This window comes from Natrix helvetica (genome assembly GCF_964273705.1).
Source record: "Natrix helvetica genome assembly, chromosome: 11".
In the NCBI taxonomy this organism is placed as follows: domain Eukaryota; kingdom Metazoa; phylum Chordata; class Lepidosauria; order Squamata; family Natricidae; genus Natrix; species Natrix helvetica.
In genome coordinates this window covers 12782825-12799854 of record NC_138562.1, presented here as the reverse complement: position 1 = coordinate 12799854, position 17030 = coordinate 12782825, and the positions used below count along the sequence as shown (strand labels likewise).

General features: G+C 46.3%; 1 protein-coding gene across 1 annotated transcript; it reads left to right on the top strand.

Moving 5' to 3' along the window:
* Nucleotides 1-301: 301 nt before the first annotated feature.
* Nucleotides 302-15011, top strand: ZDHHC9 (zDHHC palmitoyltransferase 9). The gene is made up of 10 exons (XM_081964132.1): nucleotides 302-345; nucleotides 2670-2935; nucleotides 9462-9622; nucleotides 9740-9898; nucleotides 11065-11202; nucleotides 11385-11433; nucleotides 11629-11731; nucleotides 12611-12714; nucleotides 13233-13395; nucleotides 13952-15011. Exons 2-10 carry the CDS (start codon nucleotides 2769-2771, stop codon nucleotides 14069-14071), a joined length of 1164 nt encoding a protein of 387 aa, XP_081820258.1. The 5' UTR covers nucleotides 302-345; nucleotides 2670-2768; the 3' UTR covers nucleotides 14072-15011.
* The last annotated feature ends 2019 nt before the right edge of the window (nucleotides 15012-17030 follow it).

Below are 17030 nucleotides of genomic sequence, written 5' to 3'. Positions count from 1 at the left end.
TTTTTTTTACATTAAATCCTGCTCCCGTTTGTAGAACGAGCCGCCTCGTGGGTCTCCGGGAGGGTCCCCCGAGTCGGGCGGTGCCTCTTTCTTCCCTCGCCCACCCTCCGACCGAGCGGCGAAGAAGCCAGGCGAAGAAAAACAGCCTCGCCCTCTTTCCTCTCCCCCACCCGCTCCGCCCGGTTGCTTTACTTCAGCGCGAGTGACGGGCGGCTGGGCCAATCGCAGCGCCCATCTGAGGCAGGAGGCGGTGCGGAGGTGTGGCTGGGCCAATAAGCAGCGGGTCTCTGTCACCCTCCCTTCAGAACCGGCCTCGGTCTCAGCCCCGGCAACGCCGAGCGGTAGGTGAGAGCCACGCCGGTCGGGGTGGGAAGCCGAGCAGAGGCGGCGCTCCCGTCTGTGGCCTTGTACGGGTGGCTGGCTGGGTTGTGCGGTGCAGAGACCCTCCTGAGACCTCTCCGGCCTCGCTGTCGGCCGCCCGGGGGTGTGGCTGCCCGGCCGCACGTGGGGTGCGGCGCCCGACAGCCTCCCTTCCTTTTCCAGACAGCCCCCCACCCCTCGGGAGACCTAGGGTGCTCTTTCCTCCGCGCACGTGGGAATGCCGAGACGCGTGTCGAGGTCGGGTTGGTTCGTCAGTGGCGGGATGCGGGTGGGGGGCTTGGAGTGCGCACGAAAATCTCGTTGGGTCTTGGCTGTTATTGTGGGGCTGGGTCTGGGGAGGAGGAGGAGGGGGGGGTGGTCGAGGCCCTGCCTTTGTCTGCCGGGGACGCTTGTGGGAACGTGGAGAGAGAGAGAGAGAAGCCGGGACTCGCGTGGCTGCTTCCTGCAGAAAGAGGCAACCTTGGAGGAAGAGGCGTCGCTCCTCAATCGGGAAGAAAGAAACCAATAAACGCCAATAAAGAAGGAAAGAGGCTGAATGGCCCGGGGGGGGGGGGGGGAGGCGGGCGTGTTTATGCCACGCCTGGCATTTGCTTTTGCGGGGAAGGAAGGAGTCCAGCGTGGATGGACGCGCGTGGGTCAAGACCCTTCCTTCCCTCCCCAAGGCAAGCGAACAAAAGAACCCCCCCTCCCTCCTGCTGCTGTTGAAAACTAAGGAATGATAGATAGATAGAATGAGAGAGATATATATATATATACCATAGATAGATAGATAGATAGATAGATAGAATATGAGAGAGAGAGAGAGAGAGAGATTATGCAGGTAGGAAAGGAGTTTTAACCCATGACAAAGAGGATGGGGAGAGAAAAACACTCCAGCTTTTCACTTTTCAGGTTGAGCTGAAAAAAGTAAAATAAATATGATTTGGCAAGAATAAAAGGAGTGAGAAGAACCACATATCATCCTGAGCTCCTTGGAGAAAAATCAGCATAGCTTATTCAGAGCTGAAGAACTGTTTCTGAAATTTCCCCAAAGGCAGGATTCAAGGATCTCTCAGAGACAGCTCTGAAGAAGCTGTGCTGATTTTTCTCCCAGGAGCTCAGGATGCTGTGTGGTTCTTCTTCCCATTCCTTTTATTCTTGCAAAATCATAGAAGGCGGATTAGACAAAAAGCTGTTCATATATATTAAAAAGTTGAGTCCGCATTCTTTATTTTGCTTTTTTCATCTTAACCGGTGGAGTGTTTTTCTCTTCCCATGCTCTTTGTCATGGGCTAAAACCCGCCTCGAAGGGGTTGCTGAGCCTTAAAAAATAAAGGTGAATCTCGGGCGCTTGCTGTTGAACAGAGCCAAGTTATTTTGAGCCTCAATTCTGAATTTGAGTGGGTCAGTTGATGGCTTCTTCGTCAAGCCCATCCCCAGCTTTATTTGTTCAGGATCCTAGTTGGGGAGCCGGGAGGCTGTGGGCGGTGAAGACTTTGCAAAACCAAAGCTGGAAAAGAAGAGAAGGGTTTGGGTTTTTTTTTTTTTGTAAATGCTTTATTCTCATTGTGTGGCTTAAAAGCAAGTAGGCGAAAAGGTGGGGCGGAAAGAGACAGAGGAGGGAGAGTTGATTATTAACCATTCTGGAACCAGATTTAGTAAGGAAGCCGGTGGGTTCAGTCATTGGGTAACTTTGGAGTGAAGTACTAAGGCCAACGTGCGAAGGTCTGGGTTTGGTCCAAAGGCTTTGTGCTAGACTCAGATACTCTGTGTGATGCAGGGTGTTAACTTTGTGATGAGTGCCTGGAAATCCATGCAGCCTTTTGCGGTTACAATTGGAATGTAAGTGATGAAATATTATTTTGACTGGCTTGGGCTTTACCCCCTGTAGCACAGACTGACATGTCAGGAGGAGGAGAACAAACCTCACATAAAACGCTACTGTGGTTCTGAGGCTCTCTTGTTTATCCTCTGAATCAGAGCAAAGGTTTGCCAGGAATGCAGTGAGGTCCAAGTAAATTTGGATTGTTTTAAGCTAGCCTCCTTTGCCAGAAGAAGTCATCATCGATTACCCAATACTGGACCAAGCAGGTTTCTTTCATACCAAGGATCACGGGCACCTATTCTTTCCTTCTTTGTCAGGCACTTGTCTTGCTTAATGAAATTGTACTGTGACTAAAGCTTTAAATGTAGGATGTGGGTGTGCCAGAAAGGGTTGGCTTCCAATAATAACAGCTTAGACCAATTTCCTAATCTTAAGTGCCTCCTGAGGAGTTGCGTTGACCTTTCCTCGTTGCTTACTTTTCCAGGGGCTGAGGCTGGATTGCTGAGGATGGTGTGTGCTTCCCGGTGGCCAGAGTGGAGACAGGCCATTACCGAGTTACCCCACCTTCGGTGAAGGTGCAGCCATGTCTGTCCTGATAGCAAGAAAGAAAGTGACGCGGAAATGGGAGAAGCTGCCAGGAAGGAATACGTTCTGTTGCGATGGGCGCATTATGATGGCCCGTCAGAAAGGCATCTTCTATTTGACACTCTTCCTCATTGTGGGGACGTGCGCTCTCTTCTTTGCTTTTGAGTAAGTTCATCATGATTGGCCTGCTTGCTTGCATGTTTTATTCACAAGACTGGAATTCATTAACAGCCCACATTCTTATAGATCCAAGTGCTGCTTGAGCAAGGTCCCGAATATTGTCTGGGACGCTGCACTTGCTCTTCACAACCTGTTTTCCTTGTTGCCTTCTAGGAGGAGACTTTGCTATACCCAAAGGAGAACATCTAGATTCAATCACATATTTGTTCCATAGAGCATCAGCCTTGTGAATTCTCAAATTTCTTCTTTCCACTATGTATTCAAAATGGATAGTGATTTAACATGTGTGTGTGTACACACACATATGTGAATATACGTACGTATGTGTGTAGGTATGTATATGTATAAAGCATTGTATGTGTGTGATGTATGCGCATGGGTAGATATGTACTTTCTTGTGAGAGCAGGCAACAGAATTTCATTTTTAATGTGTGCGGGTGTGTTCACAATAAAAAATGACAAGATTATCTTACAGTTGCTGTAGCACAGGACTGTCAAACTCCAGTCCATGGGCTGGATACGTCATGTGCTGACCATGCCTACACCCGGTTTAGCGAAGGGGAAAAAAAGTCCCAATACGTCATGTGACACGACCCGTGACAATGTGAGTTTGACACCCGTGCTCTAGCATGCTACAGCCCATTTGGCTTCTTGTGGAGGTGGATATGCTTCTTTTTGTTTTGATCGCTTTGGATGAAAGCGACAAAGTTGTCTGTTTTTTCCCTTCCCACACCACTACATTCTTCAAAAAAGAAGTTGGTCAAAGCAGAACATACTAACAATCAGTCTCATTTATTTTGAAAAAGGTTTGCTAAACGATGTCAAGAACTTCTCTTTGGAAAGGTGCTTTCATTCTTGTGGTTTCTTATTTAAAAGAGCTAAATCAAATGAAGGAATTTAATACGGTATCGTTTAATGCCTTGTAAAAAGTGAAGAAAATCCTTGGATCCTTTCCTAGTACGGAATGCCGTCTCAGATTTCAAAGATATTTGAATAGTAGTAGAGATTGGATGCACTTGCCTTGTTCGAGAGATGTGATTTCTATTGTGGACTGGGGAGGATTGCTAACCAGAAGGCCCTCTTTCTCAGAATATGGTCCACCTTTGGGAATATTCTGATAGGGATGGCTTAGAGTATGAATTTAGCAAATGGCATAATAAAAAGAGGTTGTGTTCTGCCAATAATGTTTGTAGCATAATTTGCGGGAACCTTTTTGGAACTGCTTTGTTGTGAGGCCAGTACGCTAATGTGAGTTTATCTGAAATTTATGCACTTGCCTCATTTCTCAGATTCATAACTTGGTCAGTTGGCCAAAGGAAGACTCATTTCTGGAAAAGGATGTGGTTTAATGCATATTATATAAAAACAAACGTGTAGGGGTCAGTTTTTTGCAGATGAAGGCGAATTCTAGTTCTGTTATACTGGTAGGCTGCTGTCTTCATTGGCTCCTAATTACCTTTTTGGAACCAAATCTGTTACGAAGGAATGTGAACACCAGAGGAAACCCGCATGTATGGCCCCACCCCCCCATATCTTCACCCTTTGGAGCTACAGTATCTAATGAGTACCTTTTCCCATATTTTCCGTTAAAGCTGTGGGCATATCTGAAATCCACAGCTGCAGTTGTGGTTAGTAGAAACAGGTCCTTTCGGTAGTATCTTCCACAGCCTCTGTTTTGGAGCAGTTGTTTAGAGTTCTACCAAAAGAATTTGCTTAAAAAAAAATCTACATGCTTTTAAAAGAAGATTTACTTCTAGTATTTATTCTTGCCATGCCTATTTTCACCTGTTGCTTTGGACTAATCATTTTTGATTTGTTCATTTTTAACATTTATATAGATACAGGCTTTGCCACTAGATCTCCTGGCATTCTGTAATAAGATAGCTTGTTGAACATGAAGAAGACTTATGGAAACATAGCATCCTTTATGGCCCTCTGGGTGCTTTGTGTGTATATCCAAGGCCAATCTTATATATCTTGATTCTGGCATTGTCTGCCTCCATCTCCTGTAGTGACACTGCATCACTCTTACCAATCTTGGCTACCTCCATTTGTAATGGGTTCCTTAGGGTTTTATGACTGTTGCATTCATGAAGATAATCGAGTGATGGATCAGTCTTGCTACACAAATGATTATATGTTGGCACTCATGTCTTTCAACTCAGTTTGATGAGCATTCAACCATTTGCTGGCGAGATGGGGCAGACTGGTCTGAGTCTGCTTCTCATCCTTGAAAATTAAATGGCATTTGGCCACTTACTTTAATTTTTCTTGTTAACTTATAATTTAGAATAGAATAGAGCTGGAAAGGACGTCTTCTAGTCCAGCCCCTGATCAAGCAGGAGAACCTATACCATCTCAGACAAGTGACTGTCCAGTCTCTTCTTAAAAACCTCCAGTGATAGAACACCTATGATTTCTGAAGGCAACTTCTGTTCCACTGATTAATTGTTCTCACTGTTAGGAAGTTTCTCCTTAATTCCAGGTTGCTTCTCTCCTTATTTAGTTTTCAACTATTGTTTCTTGTCCTGCCCTCTGGTGCTTTGGAGAATAATTTGACCCCCTCTTCTTTGTGGCAGCCACTGAAATACTGCTATCATATCACCCCTAATTATTATTTTCTTAGACCCAAAGCCTGCAGCTGTTTTTCATTTGGTTTAATCTCCAGGCCTTTGATTATCTTAGTTGCTCTTCTCTGAACTTTTTCCAAAATCTCAACATCTTTTAAGTAGTGTGGTGACTTAAAATTGGTTGCAGTTATTTCAGGTGCAGTGTTACTTTGCTCCGAATTCTTCCTTGTTTATCCCTGCGATGGGATGGCTGTGTCCAAAAGATCTGGGGGGTCCTTTTGGAGACTCCCACTTGCATGGAAGCTGGCAATTACAGCCAGGAAGGTCATGTTCAGGAACGATGATGCATGAGTTGTGGCCTCCTTTGGATCAGGAGATTGCTAACTCAAGGCCTTGTCATGTTGCATTTGGATTATTGCAATTTACTGTTTATGGGACTGTCCTTGAAGGCAATTTGGAAACTCTTTAATTGTATGCCTACTAACTTGTCAACACCAATTTTGTGGGAGGTGCACTGGTTATCAGAAGCCTCTTGGGTGCAATGCAAGGTGCTTGATGATCACTTACCAAAGCCCCACATGGCTCAGGTTGCTGCTATTTTGGGTAGCATCTGACCCAAAGTACAGTCTTCCCACCCAGTCCCCAAGATAGAAAGGTGTTATGGGTGAGGGAGGATCAGGAGGGCAAATTAATGTTATGGGGGGAGGAAGTAGGGAACCTGTTTTTATTTGGGAAAGCAGCCAAAATTGCTTTTTCCATGGGCCTTTTGGGGTAGGAGACAATACTCAACCTATGGAAGAAGTATTCTGTAGCGTAAGTGCTATGTGATGAGTTGCGATGTATTGATTTTACTATTTGTCTTTTATGATGGTTGATACGTTTTTAACTTTCAAGTTGTCAAGAGTCCTAGGAGGAGAAGGGATATCTTAATCAAACAAATGCTGTTGTATTAATTGAACAATGTTAAGTGGAAAGCAGAGATAAGTTTTCAGAAGCAGTTCTTCAGCTCTGAATAAGCTGTGCTGATTTTTCTCCAAGGAGCTCAGGATGATATGTGGTTCTTCTCATTCCTTTTATTCCTGCCAAATCATAGAAGGTGGAATAGACAAAAGGAGCTGTTCATACCTAAGCAACCTTCAGATGCCCAGATTCGAGAATTGTGGCATTATGCAAAGAACCTGAATCTCTGTACCACTTTTCTGATATTAGTCCCTGTACTGTGTTGCTATTTTCCTGGAGTAATATCTTTCGAAACTGCTCTCCCACCTTGAGTAAAGCATGGCAAATATCAAAACTGTCATAGTATTGTATAGTAAGCTGTTCCCAGGTTAGAGAATGTGACAAAACAGTGCATGTGTAGAACTGTTAAATATTTAATATCGTTCACTGAGAAATCTAGGAGAAATGTTACCCCAGGATGCACTCTGGCATGAATCAGCAATAATACAAAGTGGGAAGAATAGTAACCAGAGGTCTTCTCCAGCACTTTATATGTAGCTGCCTGATTGATGATACAAAATATTAGAAATAAATAGCTATACCCGATATGTGAAAGGTTATGTTTGAAAACTGGGGAGGATGTGTCTTAAGCATTGACAATAGAGAAGATTGCTGTATGGGAACTTTTAGAAAGGTTAGTTCAATCAAATCAATTTCATCAATTTTGATGAAACTGAAAGTTGGAAAACCTCATGTTATTAGTTCAGTGTGAATCTTCAATCTGCTCTCCCCTCTTCAGGTTTGCAAGAAGAAATTAGACAGGTAAAGACCACGATGTTGTAACCACCTGCAATGCTGGGGAATTGTTTCTAAATAAAGAAAGAGAACTTTGAATTTTTTAATAGTTTTGCTTGTATTTCTTAATGTTTCAATAAGATCCTGGCATTCTCCTCTTTAAGCAGAAATGAGAACAAGGTGAGGAAGGACATGGTGAAGGATATCATTGAGGACTATTGTATAAGTTCAGAGCCAAAGTACATAGCAACTTAATGTTGATTTTGTTATGCATGTTTAGCCTGTGAGACAAGGTTAATTGGCTGATTGTGTCACTTCCAAACAAAACACTCGTTTTGCTTCTGATTCACATGGAACTTTGAAAGAAAGAACCAGAATGTTCCGCATTTGAAGCTTGCTTCCAGAAGTGTTATTTTAAGGAGCCCCTGTGATTCATCTTAGGCAATTATTTAAGCGGTGGGGTCTTTACCCTAGCAATATTTTTGACTTTCGGAGTTGGTTCAGGGTTTTTTTAATTATTGAAAAAAAGCAGATGTTATCAAAATGCTTGTGTTGTAAATAAGTTTATCTAAGTCATGTGAACTGATTTCCATGAATTCTTAAATGATGTTTACGTTTCAATATAATTCCTGCCTTCCCTTTTAGATCAACCGGATTAAAAATGTTGGCATGGAACACTATTCTTGGCGATGTGCTTTTTCTTCAAGGGGCATGGCTGCCAATTTGATATAAAAATGCATGTGTTCCTTCGGGTGCAAACATTTTCATTGTTTCATGTCTGTGTTTATGACGGAAGACCCAAAATAGGAGAGATAGATGGGGAGGATGGTCCATTTGGGATCCCTCTAAACCGGACCACTGTGCAGTTAAAATATATAAAACTAGACAACCCGTTGCGCATTGCCATTGTTTCAGTGAATATCCATTTGAGATACACATGGTTGAAAATGTTTTGCCACCGTCGTGCATCGTTTCACCCAGTTAAAGGTTACAGCCATGGAAGTTTTAGTAGTACATAAACTAATCCACGAGCCAGCAATTCTTGCTCTCATTATTCCTCTTATTCTGTGCCGGACATTTTAACGCATTAAGTATGTCTGATTGTTTTGCTTGAAATATGAGATCAAGTGCCCTAGACGAGCACAATTTCCGTGTGAGCTTTTCCTCAACATTCTTTTTTTTCAAAAAGTCATTTTGCAAAACAGGCACATGATTGTTCGAAACCAACTCCCTAAAAACAACTGCCAACCTAGAGTGTCAATAAATGCCACAGGAGGAAGCCAGAAATCAGTGCTGGTCCTTATACAAATGTGATTTGGTTCTAAGCTTGCCCTGGAAGCTGCTGAGACAGTTCTAAAGAGCTTTCAGCAAATGTGGGATTGACGTCCCAAAGGTGCTTTTTTTCAGGAGGCAACTGGACTTTGCTGTTTTTTTTTCTTCTTTTGAAGACGTTTCGCTTCTCATCCAAGAGGCTTCTTCAACTCTGACAGGATAGCTGGGGAAATGGAAGGATTCATATTCCTTGCAGACAGCTGGCCACTTGCCTCCCTTTAGCCCCAGGGTCCTTGAAGCACTCGGAGGTTTATCGGTGTCCTCAGGGTCACCTGAGTGAGCGGTGCTCCTGGTTCCTGTAGTCTGCAATTTTTTTCCTCTAGAAATCCGTTCCTCCTCCCACGCCATTCCAAGGAGGTTCATCCCAAATTATATAGCTAAAAAGCCGGTAGAGATTCTTAGTCATCCAGGTCACGGCTGTCGCCAAGGTCGCTTTTTTCAGGAGGCAACTGGACTTCCTTGTTTTTCTCTGAAGACCTTTCCCTTCTCATCGGAGGAGCTCTGACAGGATAATGGGGAATGGAAGGATTTATACTCCGTGCAGACAGCTGGCAGTCTGCAACCTTTTAGAAGAGAAGCGCAACGTCTTCAAAAGAAAAAAAAACCAGTTACCTCCTGAAAAAGCACCTTTGGGGCAAGGTGGACGACTGAGAATCTCTCCAGACCCTGCGATGGACGAGTATTGTTTTTAGGAAAGGGGTTCTTGAAATACAAACTGCTTCAACAAGTCCCTTCTACGGCCTCTAGTGAAAGAGTTGAGATCTACAGCACTCCGATTCTTGCCTGGACCCCTTTTTAAGAACCTTCGTAAGTCTTCACAGGAACCGACCATCTTTATGTGTGATTTCAGTAACCTGAATTCTTTCCTATTCCAGGTGCCGGTACCTTGCTATCAACCTCTCCCCAGCTATCCCCGTCTTTGCCATAATTCTCTTCTTGTTTGCAATGGCAACCCTGTTGCGGACAAGCTTCAGTGACCCAGGAGTCATTCCACGGGCCCTACCTGATGAGGCAGCTTTCATTGAAATGGAAATAGGTACGATTGGCAAAACCAGCCAGCCAGAGGATGTAGACTGCTTCTCCCCCGTCCTCCCCCGTTTCGCCCGGAGAGATGGGCAAAGGTCAGGCAGTGAACGCTCTGCTTTCATTTCAGAGGCAACCAATGGAACGGTGCCTCCCGGCCAGCGGCCACCTCCACGTATTAAGAACTTCCAGATCAATAACCAGATCGTGAAGCTGAAGTATTGCTACACCTGCAAGATCTTCCGTCCACCCCGGGCCTCACATTGCAGTATTTGCGACAACTGTGTAGGTGAGTGACGGAGGCTGGGATCCAGTCCCCTTCAGGGCTCTCTTCGGGGCTGAGAAAATGCACCTAGGTACGTTTCCCCGATGGTCCCTCAGCAAGATGCTATATGCTGCTCTGCAGAATTCAAGACGTTCTAAGACAGCAACTAGGGGACACGGGGGCTCAGGGGCTAAGACGTTGAGCTTGTCGATTAGAAAGGTCGGCAGTTCGGCGGTTCGAATCCCTAGCGCCGCATAATGGGATGAGCTTCCGTGACTTTGTCCCATCTTCTGCCAACCCAGCAGTTCGAAAGCAGGTAAAAAATGCAAGTAGAAAAACAGGGACCACCTTTGGTGGGAAGGTAACAGCGTTCCATGTGCCTTCGGCGTTTAGTCATGCCGGCCACATGACCACGGAGACGTCTTCGGACGGCGCTGGCTCTTCAACTTTGAAAACGGAGATGATCACTGCCCCCTAGAGTCGGGAATGACTAGCACCTATGTGGGAGGGGAACCTTTACCTTTAAGGCAGTAAGTGTTCCCTTTTGCTATTGATTGAAGGAAAAACAAAATTGAGGACCTGGCAGCTCCACTTACCGGATGTCTACAGACACGGCCGCCAGTCTTCAAACCTCTCTTTAAGTGTAAATTCTAGACTTTCAGTGAAACGAAAGCCGACTTTCGAAGTTAGTAATTTTGATGCCATGCAAGCCGCCACACAAGTCTATCTCTGCGGCGATGTGCAGCTTCCTTATAATAAGAGGATGAGAATACCTGAACGCAAGCAAGCAACGTCAGAGCTTGTGTTCCGCTACTGTTTTCAGGTTCAGTCAAAGTAGACCTTCTCCCACATTGCTTCTGGTTCCCTCTGCATTCCCCCCACATAGTCCAATGTTAGGTTTACTTTACACATAAAAATTCGGCAAGCCCCTCTCTTGCTGGGTATTTCACGCTATCACGGAGGTGCGCTTCTTAAAAACAAAAGCGAGCTTTGAAGGCAGATGTTTCCCACTCGACAATCCTCCTCCCACCTCGAAAACGAGAGCATGAATCGGTTCCATAGTTAGCCAGAAGGATTGCAACGTAGGCTTGGTATGAGAGTGAAACTTGACAACATGCTGGCCAAAGTTTCTGTGACAGCCGTCGAAGAGAAAAGCAGGAAAAGCTTCTCTGTTTTGTGTTTTTTTACAGAGCGCTTTGATCATCATTGCCCCTGGGTAGGGAACTGTGTGGGAAAGAGGAACTACCGTTATTTCTACCTCTTCATCCTTTCGCTGTCGCTCCTCACCATCTACATCTTCTCCTTCAACATTGTCTACGTCGCCCTGAGTGAGTAGGGCTTGTAGTCAGGGGAGGAGGGGACTGGACCAAAAAGCTTTGGATAGACATTTTGGAAAGGAAGGAAGGAAGAAAGAAAGGGGGAGGGGGGAGGGCTGGGGGGGGGGAAAGCCTTCAATCTTTGTGTGGTTAATCATTGTGGATTAAATACATTGTGTTTTCCTTCTGTGCAGAATCCCTGAGGATCGGTTTTTTGAATACGCTGAAAGAAACTCCAGGGACATATCTTTTCTGCTGATTGATTGATCGGTAGCCGTTTTTAAGTTGGCCAGAGAGAAATAGCAGAGAAATCATTCTACCCTGCTGGGGGGGGGGATTTGTGGGGGGGGGATTTGTGGGGGGGGATGGAGTAGGGATAGCATTTGGAGAAGTTAATAATTCTGTAAGGAATTTGTGTTCCTTAACTGAGCTTTCCACGGCTCTGGAGGTTTTGATTTGCTTTTTCACTCTTTGGTCTGTGGTGGGCCTCACTGGATTCCATACGTTCCTGGTAGCCTTGAACCAGACAACGAATGAAGATGTAAGTACTTCCAAAGACACATTCTCTCCCTCCCTCCCTCCCTCCCTCCCTCCCTTCTTTCTTTCTTTCTCTCCCTTTCCCCCCTCTCCCCCTCTCTCCTCTTTCTCCCTCTCTCCCCTTTTTTACTTCCCCTCTCCTCTCTCTCCCTCTTTCTCTCCCTCTTCTCCTCTCCCTCCCCCCTCCTCTCTCTCTCCCTCTCTTTCTCTCCCTCTCCCCATTTCTCTCTCTCTCCCACTCTCCCCATTCTCTCTGTCACACACACACACACACACACACACTTGTAATCTCTGTGAGAATGTTCTTTTTTTGGAAACATTTATTAGAGCTATTTTCATTGGCGTCTGCCCTTGCTCTAAACAGGCGTGACTAAGTTTCTTGAAAGAATATCCATTCTCCCTTGAATGGATTGGAGCCACTGGAATATCCTTCCAAAGAACACAATAAGCTTTCTTCCAAACATGTCGGTTATTTTTTTAAAAAAGGAAATCTTCACTTATTGAAGTAAAGACTATAAATGCATTTCCATCTTCTCTCCCTTTGCTACGATTTGCAGTCTTTCTCGAATCCTTAGGCAGAATAGTGCCCTCCTATTCAACTGGGCCGTTGTTTCTTTTCATTTGCAAGCAGTAAAGAGCCTTTGACTGATGTATCAGACTCTTGGGGGAGGAAAACTCTTCTGTGGATGAGGAAGGCATCTCATTAGGACAAAGTAATTAGAAAAACAGCAGGTGCCAAGAGTTCCAGGAGAGATCAGTTGGAAGAAGCCAGAGGAACTTGAAAGATGCTTTTTCATTTGGGATCTGAATCTGTACATCATCATGTAGATCAATGCTAACATTGGTTCTGGATTTTGGGAGGCTGCTGCTCTTCTTCTTTCAGATTAAAGGCTCCTGGACAGGGAAGAACCGTGTGCAGAATCCCTACAGCCATGGCAACGTTGTGAAGAACTGCTGCGAAGTTCTGTGTGGTCCTTTGCCTCCCAGGTGATTCTTCCATCTGTATGTTGTTCCCTGTGTACGAAAGGGTGCAGCAGTGGTGGTGGAGAGGGGTTGGAGGGAAGGGCCCCTTCCTGCAGGTTTAAGTGCAAAACAGAATCTAGCTGTTGAGGGGTCCTTGGTGCTCTCTGAGCCACCATGTTTCATTACCCACGCTAAGTAACATTCATCAATACTAGATTGGCACTGATGATGTTACCTAGTTTGGGCCATGAAATGTCTGCAAAAAAACCACCAAGCAGTAGTCTTTCTTCTCCTCCTCCTCCTCCTCCTCCTCCTCTTCTCAAATCCCTCTCCCTTCTAAGCACTGATGATGTTACCTAGTTTCGGTCATGAAACGTCTGCAAAAACCTCACCAAGCTCATAGAACACCCAGGACCCCTCTTTTCAACTTCTGATCTACACATATTCTCCTTTATTGGCAATTTAGTTGTTCTCATCTCTATAAGCATCCCCCACCCCTCTCAAAAGCCTATTTTCCCTGATCATCCGCTTCTGCTTTATAGTGTGCTGGATAGACGGGGCATCTTGCTTCAAGAGTGTGTTATCTCAGGGAGCGGAGCTGGGCCTGAGCCCAGAACGCAAGGAGAGAGAAGCGCAAAGGAATGCGGTGCCCAGGAAGCCGTTGGCGGCCCCGAGGGCGGCAGTGCCTTCCCAGAGCAAAGCCTGGTAAGTGTGAAAAGCACAGGTGCACTTAGGGTGAAAATTACCTCCTCCCAGGCTTGGCACCAGCACAGTTTTCTAGTAGCCCAGAGGGAAGTTCCCGGGTGGATGGATTTCCAGAAACGATTTCTATTCTAGGACTGCCACTGTGGCGCAGTGGTTAGAGTGCAGTACTGCAGGCTACTTCTGCTGCCTGCCGGCTGCCTGCAATGTGGCAGTTCAAATCTCACCAGGCTCAAGGTTGACTCAGCCTCCCATCCTTCCGAGGTGGGTAAAATGAGGACCCAGATTGTTGGGGGCAATAGGCTGACTCTGTAAAACCGCTTAAAGAGGGCTCTATAAGCACTGTAAAACGGGATATAAGTCTAAGTGCTATTGCTATAATGGCCAAGACACTAAGCCACATTTAATAGGCCACAGGATTTCTATAATGGGCAAGATACTAAGCCGCATCTCTTAACGTGCCTCCAGAGGTGCGTAAGATTGACCGTTTTGCTTTCAAGGAGCCGTTTGCAAGGACTCTTGCTGTGAACTGCCCCCCCCTTCTTTTCTTCCTCCCCAGCTCCCTGGGCCAACAGACAAGGTGCCCCAGGAAGCCACAAAGCCACCCGTTGCTGCTGGTGCAGAAGAAGAGGAATCCTCACCTGTTCAGACCCTCGATCCTGCACAGATGACACCTTAGCCTCCGAGATGGACCCGAGAGTGCTTTTTACTTGGCTGCCTCTTGTGAAGCTGCAGCGTGAGCAAGGATGGGAACAGCTGGCTGGACAGCATGTTGTTCCTTAGGCGGTTTGTTTCGCCAGCGGTCGGTGAACAGTGCCCACAAACTGACAGCTGACAATGCTCCCTTTTCTCACAAGAGGCCGGGCACTCACTGCTGCTGCCGCTGCTGCTTGACGGACTCTTCCTCCGTTGGCAGTCTCTAGCCCAATGAAGGGAGTGCCTCTCTGACCCCCAGCCCCGGAAGACAGAATGTGCTGGGAAGAAAGGCGGAACCTGGCGATCGTGATCTGTGCCATCTCTCTCCTTGTGACTGCAGTATTGTGTGTTTTGACTGGTCCCGTTTGCCAATGGAGTCGGGCGGGATCCACAGAAGCCTGCCCTTGCCAAGTTCAGAAATCGCAGCCTTCCTTAAACGTTCCTGACTAAACGGTGCCAATTGGCAGCTCAAAGTCCCCAATAGTTATCCTAAATTTTACACCCTGCCAGGGGACCGCGAGGTCCTTTTGTCTGCCCCCCCCCCCCCAACGTCTGTTCAGGTATTGGAATCTGTGGTGCAGTATCAACCTTCCCTTTCCTCCCCTCCCTTTTCCCCTCCTCCCTTTTCGATTGGTTCTGATCATCTTCTGTTTCCTGGAAAGGGTAGAGCCTTCCTTCTCACTGGCAGTTCCCGAAGGGCTGCTGGGGAAATGGGGTCACGAGGGCAGCGTTAAAACGCTCTGGAAGCAGAAGAGCCGGTGTTGTGTGGGTAGAATGTTTATCGCTGTACAGGTGGACGAGGTAAGGCTCTCGGTCTGTGACTTCCGTACAGTCCCATGATGTTTATGCTCTTAAAGCTCTCTTGATCCAGGGCTTTGGAAGCTGCTTTGGGAAATACCTGACTAAATTATGACTTGAGTCCAGATGCTTGGTGTGTTATTCAGTCCTCTCGGCGCGTGGAGAATCCCATCTGTCGGGGGAAGCCATCCTGTACTCTGAATTTGGATGGGGTGGGCAAGGGGAACCACTGCATATCAACTCTGCCCATAGAACCATATTGTGAAGCTGCAGTAGCCTATACGCTTCTGTGGTGATTGTGCCAGTCGGATGGGAAAACAGGGGTAAATGTTTTGAAGGCTGTATATTTTATGGCCCGCCAGCAGAGCTGGCAGCAGACTTGGGCAGTGAGGAGGTTGGGGAGGGACATGGGCAAGTCCTGGAGTCTGGGGAAGGCTCTGTGTCGGAGGCAGAGAGGGGGCAAGGGCCGTATGCCAGTTATCAGCTGCCTTCAGAGGGACAGCAGTGAGGCAGACAAACAACTGGAGCCTGTTCCCAGTGTGCGCAGGTGCAGAGCTGCCAGACGAAGGGAACAGCTAAAGAACATGGGTCAACTTGGGAGTAAGGCCACAGGTGATGATGAATGGCCCCTCCCAGAGGAAATGAAAGAGGAGCGAAAGGGGTGAGGAGTTTGCAGGAGACAATTAGTTTGCTTAATTGTCTTGTGACTCTCTGAGACTCCTTGTCAAGTTCTGCAGATATCAGCCTGGCAGCTCTCCAAGCCAGAGAAGGTCTGTGACACTAAATCCTCCCTTGAAAGACTTGGCTGAATGTGAATGAGCAGAATTCACAGTCAATTAATAAAAGGTTTTTTTGTCAGGACCAGGAATTTGCTTCATGCTCTTCGGAAGCCTCGGTCAGAACAGTAGATCTCCTTGGCGATGGAAAAATAATGTTCGGTTGAGAGAAAAAGCTGACGTAAGAATCATTTCCTCGGGGGTTTATTCCCGCAAAAGAATGTTTGGGGAAAGATTTTTTTTTTAAAAAAGCCTGTTCTCCAAGTACAGTACAGGTAGTCCTCTTAATTACGACCACAGTTGAGTCCAGAGTTTATGCTGCTATGTGAAAGATTGAGTTTGCCCCATTTCACAACTTTCCACAGTCATTAAGGGAATCCTTGCATTTGTTAAATGAGTAACCTGGTTGTTAAGTGAATACGGCTTCCTCAATGACTTTGCTTGTCAAGAAAAGTCGCAAAAGGGGATCATGTGACCTCGGGACACTGCGACCGTCTTAAGTATGAGCCACCTGCCAAGCCTCTGAATTTTGATCTCCTGACCATGGGGATGCTGGTGGCAAGTGTGGAAAAACTCTCACAAGTCACTTTTTTCAGTGCCGCAGTAACTTTGAACAGTCACTAACCCAACTGTTGTAAATCAAGGACTACCTGTAGCTACCTTCTCTAGAGCGGGAAGCAAAGAAGGCCTGAATCTTTGAAACCTGTTTCCCCGGAATATCTCCGGAGGTTCTTCATCCCGGTCCTGCCTGTCCCAAAGGGGCTTTTTCAAAAGGCAACTGGGCTTCCTTGTTTTTCCTTTGAAGACGTTTCGCTTCAGAAGAACCGAAGAAGCCTCTTGGACAAGAAGTGAAACGTCTTCAAGGAAAAATAAGAAAGCCCAGTTGCCTTTTGAAAAAGCCCCTTTGGGATAGTTCCCAGGAAGTAACCTGGTTCACATCCGTAGAGAATCCCGGGGGGAAAAACCCCGTATCTCGAAAAATGGTTGGGAAGAGAATTTTGCAGTCATTCAATCTCTCGCATTCCTGCTCGCCTTGGGACGATCGATCCTTGTGCCACAGAGCCGTCGGGATTGGAGGCCGGGAAGGCCTCCCTGGCGTATTTAGGGATAATACACCACCTGCCCTCCCCACCTGGCTCTCAGTGCATCAGAGAAATAGAAGCGGTTTCCACAATGCCTGCTGTGATTGACAGGAGAGGTACTTGCATCCTGGCGTAACGTGGTAGTCAGCGTGGCTTCACCCCATTGTCGAAAGAAAACACAACTCTCTTTCCAGTGTGTATCTCTCCGTCCTTGTGTCAAAGAGCAGAAAAGGCTGCTGGTGTTTTTTTCCCCCTTGCTGCTGAAAGAAATAAGATGTCGTTTTTC

Excerpts from the sequence above, each read along its gene's own strand:
- ZDHHC9 (XM_081964132.1), top strand. The coding sequence starts at position 2,769 with ATGTCTGTCCTGATAGCAAGAAAGAAAGTGACGCGGAAATGGGAGAAG. Across the intron at positions 2,936-9,461 it reads GCTCTCTTCTTTGCTTTTGA|GTGCCGGTACCTTGCTATCA; the intron begins GTAAGTTCATCA and ends TTCCTATTCCAG. Across the intron at positions 9,623-9,739 it reads TTTCATTGAAATGGAAATAG|AGGCAACCAATGGAACGGTG; the intron begins GTACGATTGGCA and ends CTTTCATTTCAG.